At 33.9% G+C, this 17,865-nt stretch overlaps 1 protein-coding gene across 23 annotated transcripts in view; it reads left to right on the forward strand.

Annotated features, from left to right (window-relative positions):
* Nucleotides 1–17,865, forward strand: part of SOX5 (SRY-box transcription factor 5) — a 1,033,373-nt gene that overhangs the window by 608,321 nt on the left and 407,187 nt on the right. For 4 of the 23 annotated variants that reach the window (XM_016924894.4, XM_054664461.2, XM_054664462.2 and 1 more), the window contains exon 1: nucleotides 9,540–9,673. The exons of 15 other annotated variants lie outside the window; for them this stretch is intronic. In XM_016924894.4, coding sequence (XP_016780383.3) covers nucleotides 9,636–9,673 — 38 coding nt within the window. In that variant the 5' untranslated portion in view covers nucleotides 9,540–9,635. Of the gene's footprint in view, nucleotides 1–8,287; nucleotides 8,366–8,991; nucleotides 9,016–9,539; nucleotides 9,674–17,865 lie in introns of those variants that run through there. 4 more of the 23 variants (XM_063785852.1, XM_016924893.4, XM_016924895.4 and 1 more) reach the window with 4 other exon arrangements.

The following is a 17,865-nucleotide window of genomic DNA, read 5'->3' on the forward strand; positions in this document are numbered from 1 at the left end:
AATTAAGCCCTCATTCTTTTTCTTTTGCAAAATTTGTCTGATTATTCTTGTTTAATTTTATATAAATTTTGAATTAATTTATTTAGTGCTTTAAATATGATAGTATTTTAATTTTGAACTCATTACATTTATACATTAAATTAGGAAGAATTGATATTTTTATGACATTGATGCTACCTATTGAGGAACTTGGTATGTCTTTTCATATTGTATTAAAGCTTTCTTTAAATAGGTCTTGTATGTGAATGAGTTCATCATAGATATTTTGTCTATGTTACCAATGCTAATGGGGTCTTTTCCCCATTATCTCTAATGACTAGGTGTTATCATATATATGAAAGATATTGATTTCTACATATTACTTTTGTTCCCCACAGTAATTCTAAATTCTCATAGGGCTTCTGGGGGTTTTAAATTGATTCTTTAATATATATTTTACTAAGTATAACAAATTAATTCTAAATTCTCAAAGTTTAGAAGTTGGTCATCTCAGTTTGATATCTTTTTTTTTTTTTACTTAAAATCCCCACATAATTTTGTTTATAAAATAACACTTTTATCATTTTATTGTATATTTTAGATAGGCTTTCTTATAGAAACCTAGCGTCAATTCCTAGTGAAATAGACACTAGGTTTGTAATCAAAAGACTTTGGTTCAAATCGTTTTTCTGCCTCTTACAAGCTGTGAAATCAGAAGCTAGTTAATATTTGTCCTTGTATTTTTATTTAGATTTGTTAAAAATTAAATTAATCTGTGTGAAAATTATTGATTTCTAGTTATAAGAACTTGATCATTGTTTATGAAGCAGACTAGGATGTCCATATACTGAACTAGGTCATAATTCCATGAAAAAAGTTTATTTTTGTATTTCTACCTTTTATGAGAGTACGCTGCCCAGGAAAGATGGTCAGAAAAAAAACCATTAAGTGTATTGATTCTTTCCTTTTTTCTCAGTATGCCTCATAAAATTCAGGGCACACACTCAATATAAGAACAATGCTTATTAAGTTGATTTGTTTACTAAGATTAAGAATAATGGCCCAGTTATGAAAACTGAGTAAATCTGAAGTTGGGTTTCTGTACCAGGAAGAGTATTGATGACCTTAGATATATGTTTTTATTTTTTTAAGATGTGCTTAGGATACTGGTATATTTTACAAATGCTTATAGTTTTCTAGTCTACACTTTGACTCTATGCAAGATTTAAAAATAAATATTTCTGATTATAGACCCATGATTTATTTAGGGGTATTAACAGTTAGGTGTTTTTCAAATAGTAATATACCATTTGATACCCAAGCCGTTCTTCAGCATCAGGGCAAATTACAAACATTAATTTATCTTTTTTCTTATTTATGAAAATATGCAGTTTATACATTAGGATTTTAATATATAGATGATTTAAAATACGGGTATAAATTTAAGATTCTATAAATGCTTGTTGAGTAATTGAATGATTACATTCATTTGGTAATGCCTATATTATATTTTCATCCTGTGCATAGTCCTTCTGAATTATTTTCTAAATTGTGGCAGTAAGTCATTTTATTAACAACAGCATGAAAAAAGCAAGTTGTCTATATGGAAGCAGCTCTTCAGAGTGTCCACACAATGCATTATAACAACTAGGTTTTCTTGAACACAGTTTGCCTGTCAGGATTTCTAACATTACAACTTTTTAGTTTGCTTTTGAACTTGTCATTTGATATTTTGAAATTTTTGATAGAGACAACAACCCTTGTATTTATTCCCCCCTACACCAATCACAGTTCCATCACACACGTGAGGTATTTACTGTAGTAAGAGACTAAACTGCTTTTAATTATTTCACTGAATTAAGTAATGCTAATAAATATAATTGTACTTGGAGAAACTAAAATCTCAGGCACGAAATTTTTTCAGAATCACAAATAGATGAACTTAGTCATAAAATTAGTTTTGAAAACATCATTTTTGGGGGACCAATTAAGTTATCCTGGTCATTTTAATTTAAATGAACTTATATAAATTAACTTTAATTAGTAACAGTTTATTTTCTTCACTGTCTTATATTGCTGTATGAATGTAGAATTATGCCATAGTTTAGAAGGCCAAAATAAACTGTCAACTACAAGTAATAGTCTTAAAACTGTAAAGAAGGACTTAGGAAGGCAAGAAATTTTATTTTTGAAATGATAAATTGATTTATCAAAGAAGAGATTATAGAAACAGAAGTTTGTAATTGAAAGGGACCTTAGAAATCACATTCTCTGAGACATTAAAGACTTAGGCAATGGCCGGGCATGGTGGCTCATGCCTGTAATTCATCCCAGCACTTTGGGAGGCCGAGCTGGGCAGATCACCTGAGGTCAGGAGTTCGAGATCAGCCTGGCCAACATGGAGACAAACATTATCTGGGTGTGGTGGCATGTGTTTGTAATCCAAGCTACTCAGGAGGCTGAGGCAGGAGAATCACTTGAACCCAGGAGGTGGAGGTTGCAGTGAGCCGAGGTCACACCACTGCACTCCAGCCTGGGTGACAAAGTGAGACTCTGTCCCCCTCCCCTTAAAAAAAAAGACTTAGGCAAGACCATTGCATTAATAAGGAAGGAGTAATAGAGGCTCCCTTAGTGCAGCAGTCCCCAACCATTTTAGCATCAGGGACCAGTTTCATGAAAGACAATTTTTCCATGGGGGTGGGAGAGGTTAGGTGAGGTGGGAGTATGGCATTGAGATTAAATGGTTCCACCTCAGATCATCAGGCATTAGATTCTCAAGAGTGAAACCTAGATCCCTCACATGCACAGTTCACAATAAGTTTTGCATTCCTATGATAATCTAATGCTGCCTCTGATCTGACAGGAGGCAGAGCTCAGGTGATAATGCCCACTGCTCACCTCCTGCTGTGGTTCATAACAGGACATGGACCAGTACTGGCCTTGGGGGTTGGGGATCCCTGCCTTAGAGCACAGGTTTCCTAACTTTCAGCTTAGCCATAATTTCTTCCACTATACTGTGCTAGATACAAGTAGACTGAACATTGTTAATAGGCAACATTCTCATTTACTATGAATAAGATTTGTCATTCACTTAGTATACAAGCAAAGGAGAATATGGAGAATAGACAAAGGTAGTCAACTTAAAAATGAAGGAAATTTTTCAAACATTTTCATACTTACCTCAGGTTTAACTCTTATTTCTCCTCTGATAAGTTAATAAATGAAATGTATACATTCACAGTGGGAAAACCTCTCTGAATGTTGTGTACTAAAATATTTTATAGACATTACCTAACAAGAATGTTACCTAACAAAACTACATTGTAGCAAAATAATGGAGCCACTTTTCACTTTGCTGCTACCTCTAGGTAAAATGTCTTGCAGGATGTTCCCTGAATTACTTTCCAGGTTGAAAAATTACAATGCAGAAAGTTTGAAGGCCAAGAGCACTTTTATTTGTATGATCCCACTTGAATGGTTTTTCTTCTTATGGGTTATATGGATTTTTTTTTTTACTCAAAAGAAACCTTCCGATTTTTACCACGAGGGTGATTGAGTTACATCATTTTCATCTTCATAAGTGAACAAACCATTAGACATCACCATGTATCACAAGGAGAGTTGATAGTGTAGAGAGTAAAAAAATAAATTGAAAAGCATAAATTGAGTAGGTATTATTTTCCTAATTGACAACCTTTGCCTGAAATAATTGATTCTTTCTATAAGACAGAAATTCCGTTGCAAAGGAGTTACATGGGGACCAGAAAATTGGCCCCTGGGTTTTACCTGAGATTGTGAAACTTGTAAACGTATTAGGCAAGGAAACCTATTTTAGAAATTATTCTTAAAAATAGAGCCAAATTACGTGAAGAGTAGTACTAGTTCTGGTGATTGTTATCACTACAAATGAGATAAGAATACTATTCTTCTCTGTTTTAATTGTGTGAATGAACTATCTTTTATGTTATTTGTGAAAGTGGGACAGTCATTGCTCATCCTAACTTTGTCCAAAATTTGGGCATTTGGTTACCATAGAAACATACTTATGAAGCACTTTCCTGTATACTCTATACTTAATTGCCATTATGCTGTATTTGAGATGAACTAAAATTCATTGCCTTTAAAAACTATGCAGAAAATATGGCATATTAATAATTTTGATGTTCTCCAGCCCTGCACTTACTAGTTTTGGGACTTCCTCATTCATAATTGGGATAAGTCTACATATCGCATTTAGTTGTTTTGACTATTAAATGAGATAATGGCTTTTATTATGTATCATATAGATAGAAATTCCTCATAAAATAAAAGCTTTTATTTAAAATTATTTCAAGTTATTCTGAATAAGAAGATAAATCATAAGATCAAGCAGTGAAAGCAGTTACTGGAAATGACATCATTTCTTTGAGAGAAGTATGAAACTAGAGTTTCTAAGGTGAAGGTGTTTCTGAAGAACACTGTTTCTTCAAATATGCAATCTGAGAACGATTCATCTGTGTATTCTAACCAACTGACAATAGAAAGAGTATGAAGTTAGAAAAACCTTGAATTTGCAGGCTATTGTGTACCAGTTCCTTGGCATACATGTATTATGGGGGACTGAATTTTAGGTCTTTAAAAAAGAAGATAGGCTATAGAATGCCTAAGGTATTTTTTGAAGAAGTCCACTATTACAAGACACTAGTCTAAGAGTTTTAAGCTACATGTGATAGGTCAATAGTGAGCTCACCAGGCATCTGGTGAATGACTCACAGATGTACATTGGTTGGAAGTTTCTTTCTTTCTATTTTTTTTTTTTGAAAGAGGAAGTGTCCTCTTTTTAATTTTAATTTTTTGTGACAAAGTAAATAACAGCGCAGGCAAAAGGCATTTTCTTAATGCCCATTGTGTCACCTTAAGGCAATAAAATGTTAGTATTGTCTGACACTGATATGCTTTAAATACATTGTGATTATAATATTAAGAGTTTTATTTCTCAAAATAAGTTTTCCAAATTCTATGAGATGTGAAAACTAGCGTGATGGTAGGAATTCATATCAAATATGGAAGTGTAATTTGCACCTATGACCACATATTTTTATTTCAGGTATTAAAATAGAAGATATTTAATGATTCTGATCTAAAATAGAGGAATGAAAATATATCCTTTTAAAATGAGGACAAAAATAGTAGAAATGCATGCTGGAAACTATACCTGAAAAGGGGTTAAATTTGAAAATAACTTGTTTGTGATTTTAAAAGTTCTTGATAGTCTCTTTGAGAATTTTCCAGCAGTGTTCTCTAGCATATCTTATATTCCTTAGCCTGTGTCAATCCCCTTTTTATATCTGCAATGGAAACAACATGAGCTCAAAAGCACACTTTTTCATGTTCATTCCATTTTCCATTATACCGATGCGGCAGTGTCAAAAAGACTCATTCAATGTAAAACTTTTATTGGGTTACTGTTGTACTTTGGTCATCTCTGAAAATATATTTTATTTGTGTATCTGTGCTTGTAGATCATACTTATTTACCATTTTATGTATTATTGAGTTCTTAGCACTATGTTTTGTTCATTTGCTTTTTTATTTTTGTTTTAACTTTTCTCACTACATCTGCCTCAGAAGGCTTGAATACTCAAAAATTGATTTGAAATTTGGTTTTATATACATATATATAATTAGAATTGTTATAACTTTTTAAAATTCTTTTATTAAAGCCATAGCACTTAACATATTGGTAAGCATTTAATAGATGTTAGGTGAATGCAAAAGTATGTCTCAACCCAGATGTATTTTGAAACCTTAACAAACATCACATTGTGGTATTAGTTGTGATGTAAAGAATATCTATAGTCAATTGAATATCTTAAGCTTTTCTGATAATTGAAAAAGAATTTGGGTTTAATAGATGTGCTAGTCATGAACACATATTTAATATTTAAACATTTTAACGTTTAATGCAAAATTTAAAAGATTCAATTAACAGTATTTTAATATTAAACATTGTATTGATTGGATCATTTTGATCATTTAATGAAATAACCCAAGGCAAAATTTAACCAAAACATTTTGGAACAGTCTTTCCTTTTGCTGATATTCTAAAGTCTGACAGAAATGCTAATTTTCAATATAGGATTCAAATGAAAGAAAACTTTTATGGCTTAGAGAGGTACATTTTAAAATATTTATTCAATTAAACCATGATATACAGTATTAGCTTAATGACAGCTTTTATAAATTTTATTTTTTATAACAATTACCTGAAAGCCTTTCAGGTCACTTAAAGTATGAGTACCATCTTGGGATTTTCATCTAACTATAAATTCTGGAGGATCAGTTTATTCTGCATTATGGTGTCATAAGTGAAATAGATAGAAGTGGCTTCAAGTAACAAATGGGCTACTAACCAGTTGAATGACTTTAAATTCTGTTTGCCCAAGTTAAACAGTGGGAAAATTAGGGAAATACATACCTACCCCTTTCTACTCTGTGTAAGATCCATGAGCTAATTTATGTGAACAAAATTCCTTATGATCTTAGAGTTCCATTAGTTCAAATTATCATTATTAGGATGATCATTATTTGGCAAATTTTCTGTCTAGTTCCTCGTCTATTTCAACTCCTTCAGCATAGATGATTGTGCAAGAAATAATTTGTTTTTTGAATGGCTACAGTAATGTTTGCAGAATATATTGAAGTCAAAAAACTAACTTTCAAACCATTTAACATTCTCTTCTATATTCTTTGTGTTTATTTGGCATATGTACAGATGTGTACATATATTAAGTGCCAATAAAATCAAAATCAAATATAAGGAAGATTCTAATATGAGTATCTTTTCTTTATACTGTAGTTGGCCTCAAACACTCATACTCTTTCTTACCTGCTCTGGTGACCTTCTAGATTAGAGTTTCAAAGAAACAACCAGAGGTAGTAGCTGTAGCAAGACAGCAGCTGGGACCATACGGATCTCAGCATCCTGCCTTATGGCCATTATCTTTGTTTCTATCTTTATGCTGCCACTATGTCTCCTTGTGCTCTCTCTGCGTCCTCTCCTCCCGCCTCCTCCTCTTCCTGACTCCACTCCCATGGCTCCCTGTAACTCACCCATCCTCCTTCTTCACTTTTTTTCTCTATTGATATAAGATAAGCAAGATTTTTCCTAGTTAGGAAAAAAATTTTAAATATTTTTAAAAGTGTATATAGCTATGCAGCTACTATACCCTAATTCTCATAACAACCATTAACAAATGAAGAAAAATATAATTTTTATATACATTATCAATTAGAGCGTATTAGATTGTAGGTCCCTTAAGGGCTGAAAAAATAGAGATTTAAAATAACTGCAACAATTTTTTTCATTTTTCTGTGTGGGAGTAGGTTGTTGCTGTAACAAAAAATAATTTGAGACTAACAACAAGAAAGAATAGTGAGTAATATTCTTCCCCCCTTCCCCAACTGCTGAAAGTGAAAATCATGTCAGCATCAAGTCATTTTTGCCACATCCCTTGTTAACAGCTTTTTCAGGGTGGGTCATAGTTCTGTTTTGTTAGTGTCTTAACTCCATAGTGACATGCTTAAATCTTATTCCACATTGATTTTGTAGTGTGTGTGTGTGTATATATATATTTTTAGAACATCTCCTGATGATAGAATTAAATATTAAGTTATTATCAACTTGTCTAAAAATTTATAAGCTTTGATTGAAGAATAAATTTACTAATATAAGATCATAATTGATTTCTTTCTCTTTGGAATATGTGTATGATGTATCATTGTGAATGTCTAAAAAAGTAAACTTACTGTCTGCCTGTCTCCAGAAAAAAAAAGTGGGACCTAATCAAACTGCCGTGGGGTCAACCCTTGTGGTTTTAAAGGCCCTTAATGTTGTCCAGCTGCAAAATAAAAGGAATTGGGAGGGGAAGTTGGAAGGAGTGGAGGGGGTTGGGGGGGAGGAATGTGTGGAAAAGAACAGGGAGTCTGGCTTTTATTTTTTTTTTTAAGTGAGTTCAGTGCCAGCCTGGACATTGGCTGTACAGACTATTGAGCCATTGTCTGCTCCATTTCCAGAATAGCCCCCAGTTAATCACTTCGGCTTTGAAGGGAATTTCCTCGTGGAATTCTCCACAGAAAATCTAATCAACTGACCTGCCCTCTCAACAATGGAAGGCTTTTTTTTCCTCTCTTTCCCTTATTGGGGCGGGCTCTGTAATGTAGCCTTTTGTGCAGAATGAACCCTCCCAGTAGGAGTGGAGAGCGTGTGTGAGTGAGTGAGTGTGTGTGTGTGTGTGTGCATGTGTGTGTGAAGAATGCACACTATCTCCTGTTGGTAAGTGTGTGCTTACTCCCTGACCAGATGCTGCGGTGCACGGGGCAGCCACCATCTCTGCATGCATGTCTGTGTAAGTGTCTCTCTCTGTGTGTGTATGTGCCTCTGTCATTTCATGTCAAAGGTACATTACCTGATTACCTTTCTCGCCTGCCAGATTTTTATCTAGATAATTGGAACTGCTATGGAGGCTGTGCCTTGCCAGCCAGCTTAGAATCTGTAAAGCCATAGTTTGTCCACCTTGTTATCTGTGGCTGCCTGGGCAGAGGAAATTAAAGAGATCCACAGCCAGGGGAGCGCTTCCTACTCCTGACCTCCCCAGCGATCCCAAACAGGACAGTTTGTTAGTACCGTCTTTTTGTTTTTATGTTTTGATTTCGTTTTGGGTTTTTGTTCGCTCGTGTATGTTATTTTGGCATGTGGATACCTATTCCCCTCCACATCGCACATCGTGTTTTATGGAGTTTAGAGCTGAGGAAACTTTGGTCGGGTTGCCAGGACGTTCGCACCACTTTGCGGAAAGCACGAGCTAACAGTGAGACCGACAGAGTGAGTGACAAGTTGTTTACAGGTTTCCTTGAAGGGGCCTCTGCTATATTTCAATCTGTCAAAGTTGCTTTTCTTCCCTCAGAACAATGCCTGATTGTTGTGTGTGTGTGAGTGTGTGTGTGTGTGTGTGTGTGCGTGTATTTCCGTGTGTGAACGGAGAGAGCCTAGAAAAGGGTGAGAAGGAATAACAATTCTTTGTGTAAAAATGCTATTACTAACATTTAAATTTTTTGCTTAATTAGTTAATAAATGCAGTTTAATCGAGCTTCTGTTATTATATAGACTAGGTTTTTAATCAGCAGCAAATACGTTTTACAAAATCATACTGTTCTGCGTGTGTGTGTGTGAGTTTTATGATTTAGAAGACAGAGTATGGGAGACGTGTTAAATGAGTTGACTTCTCACATTCAGTGATGTCTAGAAGAGAGAATTAAAAGGAAAGGACAGGCACCCTGAGGTTGTCTAGAGCCTTGCAGCCGGAGCGTGTGGCTCCGCGGAGGGGGGAGCAGCCAGACTCCGCTGCTGGAAGTGCACTACCCCTTTAAGAGACTGGTCAAGGAGTCCTAGGAGAGAGAGAGGAGGGGAAGGAGGGGGGGAGAAAGAGAGAGAGAGAGAGAGAGACAGAGAGAGAGAGGGAGAGAGAGAGAGAGAGAGAGAGAGAGAGGGAGGGAGGGAGGGGGGGAAGAGAGAGAGAGAAAATCAATTGGTTTAGAAGGTTTGGACTCACTTGACAGGTTCAGTTGGAGACGATCATAGGTGGCTGCTGTGACAAAGGGAAATTGTGCTTTTCCAGCATGCTTACTGACCCTGATTTACCTCAGGAGTTTGAAAGGTGAGTACAGTTTTTTCCCCCTAATATATTGAAGTACAACTCTCCCATTTTACAGTAGTCTCTGAATCATTGGAAGATGCTCCCCCAAAACGTGTTTGTTAGAGAAGCCTTTAGCTAGGGCTTCTGCAATCTTGTTAGCTGATTTTTTGTTGTGATTGCCCGGACCAAACTGAACTGATTTGCAAAGTCTCCGAGATTTCTGCTAATGTTTTTAGGTTGCGTCCTATAACAGCAAATTAAATGAACCTTAAGCATCTCTCTCTCTCTCCCCAACTCGCTGCTTCTCTCTTTCTCATTCACTCTCTTACTTTCTTCCTTCATTGATTGTTTTCTCCCCACCTTTTAAAAACGCTTTTGTGCAGAATGTTACCATTTTCAGCATCTCTGTCTCATGTAATTTCTAGGGTGACAGAAGGTTTTAGTGGTGCTTTAAACGGAGGCTATAAGTTCCTATTTGATCCTTCCGTAAAACTTTGGAAGCTGCTCAGTAAAGCACATGACCTTTTGTTGATATAAGAGAGCGTTTTTTCCCCCCAAAGAAAATGTAACATCATCGCTATATTAGATTACTCCCTAAGTGTCAAAAATATGGGCGAAAAGGGGATAAATGGAGCTGTTCCCTTTCTAAGTTTTAGTGGCCACTTTTTGTGTTAGCTGTCTTGACTGAATTTTAATTTACTGTATTTTCCCCTTTTGCTATGATGGGAGTAGTGTATTTGTAATTAAGTTGTTCCTATTTAGAGAAATATCTGCAGCATCCTTTTATTTGATGTTGTTGCAAGTAAAGCAGGGCTTTGAAAGAATTTTAGCCCTCTTAATGTTCCTATAAGTACACATTGCAATTTTTAAATTTGAGTTCTTATCCCAGCATAAGTTCATTTTTTTGAACTATAAATAGAATTTTGTTTGCCATTAAAAAGAATTCAAACTTTGTATTCTGTATGGTGAATTAAAAAAAAAAAAGCTAAAAAAAGCCAGGATGCATGATACCCAGGCTTTTTTTCATTTTCATGAAAGCTACCTTCTGTATAAACATTTGTTGTATCTGACTATGCAATGCAAGCTAGGTGCTAGACCAGCTGGTTAAAAATATGCTAAGTCAAGCTGTTCATCGCTCAAACGACTGAATTTGATATGAAAAGACGAAAAAAGAAAGGACAAAGATTAAAACATTCTAGAAGTGAAGCAATGGAAGAGAAAAAGAGTATTGAGGATAAAGTAACGCTTGAATGTGGTCACATATTAGAAAAGCCAGTATCAAATCAGGGAAGAAAGTAAAATAGCCAACACATATACTTCGGTGCTGTCATCTTTCTTTGATTTCTTCTGTGTTTTTTTTTTTTTTTTTAAATAATTAAAGTGCATCTTTACTGGATAATTCCAGCGAATGTTTGAGCTTTCTTAACAGTTTTGAATTAAAATTTTCACTTCTATATATTAACTCTTTAATTAGTGAGCTTTTATTTGCAAATATAGCCTTATATCATAGGTAGATGTTGAAGTTATTCATAGTGGAACATACTGTACATTACCTAATGTAGCGATTTGCTAATTTAACACAGTTAAGTTTTCTAGAATGCACAGAGTAGCACTTAAATGATAATATTCTTTAATTCTAATTATACTTTTTGCAAATACAACTCTGAGACTGATTTGTAAGCCTGTTAACAGATTGTACTTATAAAAAGGTAGTTACATATTAACAGGCTGTAGCCTATTTCTCTATATAGGCAAGCTTCCTGCTGTGAACTTTATTTGTATTTTTTTTTCAATTATCTCTTTTTAAACTAAACTTTTCCCTTTCCTGTTCTGATGCTCAAATCTGTTAACATCTTTTTTCCTCCTGGTGGGAATTTCATTTTTTTTTTCACCCAGAGGCATGCTTTTCTAACTAGCTAATTAAATAAGCAAGTGATAATCAATAGGGTTGTTAGTATGACTATCATATTTAGAAATATTAGTAGCTAAAATAATTCTGAAAAATGTCACACAATATAACGTTCCTTAATAATTTCCCCTGTGGTTGTAATTGGTAATACATACAAAGATCTCAGCAAATCATTACTATTTGTTTACATTGAATTTGTACGGGTGAGTGTCTCTATAGGCACCCATGCATGATACAGTGTATCGTGTAGACACAATATTGAATATTTATATTCTTCAAAGGAGGTATTTATGATGTAACTAAACTATCAAATATAATTAGATTTTTTTGCCTTTTCAACTATTTGCAACTTTCATTGAATAAATAGGTCATTTCTATTGACTGTTAATTTTTATTCTATTGGGTCACTTGCTATAGATGAATTTCCCACTTAAACTTAGAAATCTAAAAGAAGACTTCTAAATTTCTTTGTGAAATAGAGAACTTTGATCTAGAGGACATAATAAATTGCTTAGGGTTCATGTACTGTAAAAGTTTTATGTGATCATTTTTACTAATTTCATTGATAGAGTCTTGTCCATCTTTTATTCTTCCCAGCCTGTAGACTATTTGAACTTTAAGGAATATTCAGAACTTAAATATCAGAATCAAAATTTGGATTTAGATTTGTATATGTCTATATTATCATCCCTAGAAATGAACATGGTCAGTACTCTCAGACTAATAAGCAGTTGTTAAATAGTTAAGAAGTAGTAACAATTTCATTGTCTGTTAAAAATATGCAGGAGGTAGTGCAAATAGAACAGTGATTCTAAAAGGTAAAAAACTTGAAATATTTTTATTTTCAAGCATTCTTGTGATAAACTGATTATGATTACTGAAAAACACAACTCCAAGGTGGGAAGCAAATGGGTGTATATATTCTAAAAAATTATTTGTAAGGAAAGTCTTCTACATTTTACCGTTTAAAGGAAACATAGCTGGCAACATGGTCTAAATGTGAGTAATAGCATCATTAAAATGAACGCCCGAAGTCTCCCCACATTTTTAAAAGAAGTCAATAAATTTATATATTTAACTGAAAGTAGATAATGAAAAATTGTGACTTAAGGTTTTCCTTTGAGAATGTCACCTACTTTTTGATATTTCAAGGATGAAAAGAAAATATTTGCCTTAAATGTCAATATTAGTTTGTTCATGATAAGTAAAAATGTCCATTTTTGATAGTTTCTCAATATTCTATTTCTTTTAATTTTATCTGTCCTCTTTGGTTGTAACATAATAGTTTTGTGTCTAAGCTACTCGTTACAGTTTCTAATTGCTTTATGTTAGAAACTTAAATAGCAAGTGTAAGACGATTGCTTAAGAAGACAGTTCTGATAATGTCTAGAAAGGAGAAAAAAAGTTGGGATTGAAAGTAGTGGGATTATGCAAATTAGGTTGTTAGTATCACCTATTTGATTGCTTCTCCCAAATTGGTGCAGACAACAGACAGCAGATTTTCTACATGTTGAAAGGAACACTACAATAGTAAAACCTTCTGCAATAAAAATTAACTTATTTACTTCACATTTCCATCAAATTTATTTCTGGTCATGCTGACTAAATAATTTTTTTCTTATTAGGACACTTTTCAGTGTTTTTCTGAAGAAAGAAATATATATCAGGTGCTGTTACATACTAATTCGTAAAATTCCCATGAAAAGCTACTGCTAGACATTTGCAGAAAACTACTCTCTGACAGTAGTGGTATTTTAGTTACCTAAAGTTTGACCATAGTCATGAAATATTTATGACACAGATATATTTTGCTTAATTAAAAACTTTAACAACAACAACAAAAAAATCCGTTGTGCTCATGAGTGATAAGTACATTCAGGTTAGCAGGCACACTCTAGGTGTGAATCACAGAAAAGTTATCTGTTCACATTCTGTCACCTAATGGCAACTGTAAACCTGTAAGTTTGATTTTACGTTTTCAGGATGTTCTCATAGGCTTTGATAATTTTATTTATATTTTATTTACTACTACATTGTAGAGGAGACAATGTCTACAACTGAATATAGATTTTAATTACCATGTCAATAATTTGCAAGCTAACTGAGCTAAGACATTGGTTTGGAATGCAGCTTGCATGAGGCAGTTCATAAACCACATTTCTATCAGTCTCATGCTGGAATACTGTCCTGAAGACTTGGCAGGAGACCTGACTGATTACCAGGAACAATTAAGGGTTAAATGTCAGGTGACATTGTGTACTGCTCAGTTTTTAGCAGGTTTGATAGACACAGAAATGTGCAAATATTATGATTACTTCACATATTGGTGTGTCCTCATCTTATGTTTCTCAAATATAATAAGCACATGTTAAAGTATTTACCTGTTCTTAGGGAGTTTTTGACAAAAATCTTGTATACGCATCATACAAGAGAGACAAATAATAAGACCTGTTCTGATTCTTTAGCACATTCGTCCTTCACAGAGTTGGAAACTATTTCATATGGATTACACTCCTAATGCATTTAGAAAGCAAAATTACATTCATGGGTAAAGGCTGATTTTTATTGTCTGTTTTCTCTCCACTATCAATTCTTCAGCAACCTAATGAGTATATTGTGTAATGCAGATGTGCATTATGTAGGCTGAATACCTCCCTTTTTATAGATTAGTTAAATAAGTATAACTGATGAGTTTTGTTTTCTTTCATAATTTGTTATTCCTTTATAATTTCAATGGGGTTATCCAACAGCCTGGGAAAGAAACTAACCTAAGTTTTTCTCTTGTACTAACTCACGTATAGTTCCAATATGCCAGGTCTCTGATTCAGATGATGGCAGTAAGATAAAAAGATTTTCAAAGGTTTAACCAAACCATGAAATATCTCCTTCCTAATTAAAAATTTTCTTGAACAAGAAATGGACAAAAACATAACAAAGTCTTCCTTCCTTCATTCATTATCTCCTTCCTTCTCTTTCATTGATTGATAGCATCATCATTTGTATTAAATGTGAAATTTGATTGCTATGTAGATAAACAGGATCAAGTGATATTGCTAGAGTGAGAAAATATTTAAATTTGACATGCTTTAGGAGAATGCCACATATTCCTTCATTATGATCAGGAACTGATAGTGGTTTAGGAGAAGACCTTTTTATTCTTTCTGACCTCTGTGTTTTCTCCTGCAGTTTGGAAGCTGTTCTGTCTTTCTTTTAGTGTTGTCTATTCTTTTCTTTACTTACTAATTGAGAGTTCACACATCTTCTCTGGAGATATTGTGGCGTATGGTTTTGCTTGTCCAATAGGGGGGTGTTGCATTTCTCCACATTCAGTATCCTTTTCCCTTGGATCCTGAGAGTAAAACCTCAGCAGTACTCCCTCCCTTTGCCAGCCTGAGGAGTCAGAGACTCAAAGTTGTTCCCAGCTCTTGCGCCTTCATTGTAGAGCTGCATTCTGCTCAGTGGGCTGCCGAGAAGGACCAGACCGAAACAAGATTTAGAAGAATTCTGGTGAGAACTGTTTATAGGGATATGGTATTTTAAAAGAATGTAGTAAACAAACAGAATTGTGGCATAAACAAAGATAATTAGCATAAACAATGTCGTTTTAGGACAGGTGGTTTAAAAAAACAAACAAAACAAAAAACCCAAATATGAACCCAATTTGAATGCTGCCAGTTTGGAACCACTGAACCTTAATCTGTACTTCATGAGAATTACCCAGGTTTGTTGATAAACTTGTTAACATGCGTTTTTTGTTTCTTTTGTATCATTTTCCGGTCATTATGCCCTTTTATCACCCAGCTTGAAAGTAATTAATCTATTACAAGGTAGTTTAAGGAGTTTTTGCCCATAAAACATGACAGAAGGAAAATTTAAAACAAAAGCTTGTAGATGTTCATAGACATTTGAAATCAGTGTCAAACCTTAAATCAATTCAAACCTGAACTCGGCTCATTGTATTTCAAACCTCTCTTTTATCTAAGTAACATTTCAGTCACTTGGCTCTCTAGTGTTAATACATTTACTTTTGTCTTGCCTTAAAATTCAGAGATTTGTTTTGCTGTGGCTAAATCAGCATTTTTGTAGTATGTGTTTCTTTCTAAGTGTTGCTTATTTCTTATTATTTTTCTCTGTAACTTAGTGAAGGTGGTACAGCAGCGTATACATGTATCTGATGATCATGCAATATGAGGATGCTGGTTATTATGAACCACATTATCTAAACCTACTATGCCGTCGTGATGAATTTTTATCTGGAGACATTTAGGTTTATTACTAAATGACATTTTTTCTTAATGCCTTGTACTGAAATGTTTTGACTTAAATGAAATGTGGAGTGTGGTGAACAGAAAGCTGTTTATTTTTCTTGCATTAAGGATCAAAGTTCTTTATTGAAGTTAAAGAGATTTTTTTTTTCTCTTCACTTTCTCACGGACAATGGGGACCAGGAATTCAAAGTGGGCATCTCTGATATTCTGTGGCCCTTCTCTTTGCTGAAATGAAAGCATTTGTGAATGAGTTTTGGTTTCTTGGAGTTATAAAATGTGTGTAAACTAGTAAACCATGTCTCATTCATGTGCTATGGAGATTTCTCGTACTTCAGGGACAAAAATAATTTGGCTACTAACGAATTAGGGCTACCTGCCAGTGCCAACACATAGTGTAGGTAAGAGGAACACTATAAAGAAAAGCTGCTGGCAGCAAATCCGTTGAAACTTTCATATGTAACAGCGTTTCTATTTCTGCTCTTCACATCTTTGAAAGAAAGTGTGTTTTAGAAAAGAAAATGTTAAAAAACAGAAGATATGATCTTTCTTAAAAATGTATGTGTAGCTCCACTTTAATATTTCTCATTGTGGAGATGCATGGGGTTTCATTATGTCCTATGCACTCTTGGTTCCCCTACCTTTCCCAATCAATTCTGTCACATTGAAACCTAAGGATCAGATGCATTGAGAGTAAGTGTAATAGAGAAGAAATGAAATTCACTGCATAGAGCCAAAAAAAAAAAAAAAAGCCTCAGAGCCTTATATGATTTTGATATTGGCAGTTTGAGGGAGTTAGATCAATTGGGACACTGAGCAGCAATTTTATAAAGGATGTGTCCTCTCATTCAGGGCTTCAGGAACATTTTCAAGAAAAGAAGGGAAAGAGTTAACCTGTGTTGCCTGTTGTTAATTTCTTAGTGTAGGAGTAAAACAAGAGGTAGACCCAAATCATGTTTTCTTGTCATATTTTTAATCAAAATTTATTTCAGAATGTTGTCAGTGTTTATATTAGTACTGAGTTTGCCTTTTTTGTTGTTTTTGTTTTTATATTAAGTACAATTGAAATACCAGGGAGATAGGTTGTTTGAACACTGGTTGTGAAACTTTTACATAAGATCTTTCACGTATCATTTTAAGCTATTTTATATTTATCTAATAAAAGATCATCCTAATAAAAAAGAAATACGACACTGAAAATGAGAAATATTCCTTAACCTAGGAGAACACAAGATAAAAAAGTAATACTTTATTATACTATTAATTTTTCAGTCACAGTTAATTAGGTTGCTTGACAAAGTTCTAAAACACTTTTATTCTAATTGCAAAGTTAAAGTATTATTTGTTTGCCTACAATTCTTCCTTTGGTTATTTGCCCTGGGCCAGTGTTTGTTGGGCAATGCTTTTCAAAGTCCAAAGACTTTTTTTTCACTGCTCTGCTGAGGTCCCTTTGTCATTTTTTTTTTTATTAGCTAGTGAGTTTCATAATATGTTTGAAAAGAGGTTGCAGGGGGATGTCACATATAATTCAGGTTAATATTTCCTTCCTTTTTTCTTATCTGTACTCTAAGAGGTCTATGTTGGAGATTCGTTAGGATAATGTATAGTATTCCCATTATTTAGTGTAGAACGGAATGAACTGGTGCTCAAACTATTCAGTTTAGTATGCATTCACTAATTCAACTTTGATCTTGAGTGATAACTGAATATAAAATATCAGATTCAGATTCTTTGTCATCTATAATACAGCATTATCTATTATTATATTTTATGTAATATACGAAGTACCAATAGTCAGGCAGAACACCTAGGAATGGTAAAAGAAAGATAACTATGAATGCTATTCCTGAGAGTAGAACTTCTGTTTTCCTCCAGTCCTAAATATAACTACAATTTGGGAAATAGAGGAAAAGCTATTATTTTTAGGACCCTAAGGATTATGATATATAAATATTTATAGTACAATTATTTCTAAAAATGTTAGCATTACTTGAAAAATAATATGGATCTAATTTGACCTATAAACAGTTTAAGAACAC

Source organism: Pan troglodytes, chromosome 10, assembly GCF_028858775.2.
Source record: "Pan troglodytes isolate AG18354 chromosome 10, NHGRI_mPanTro3-v2.0_pri, whole genome shotgun sequence".
Taxonomy (NCBI): Eukaryota; Metazoa; Chordata; class Mammalia; order Primates; family Hominidae; genus Pan; species Pan troglodytes.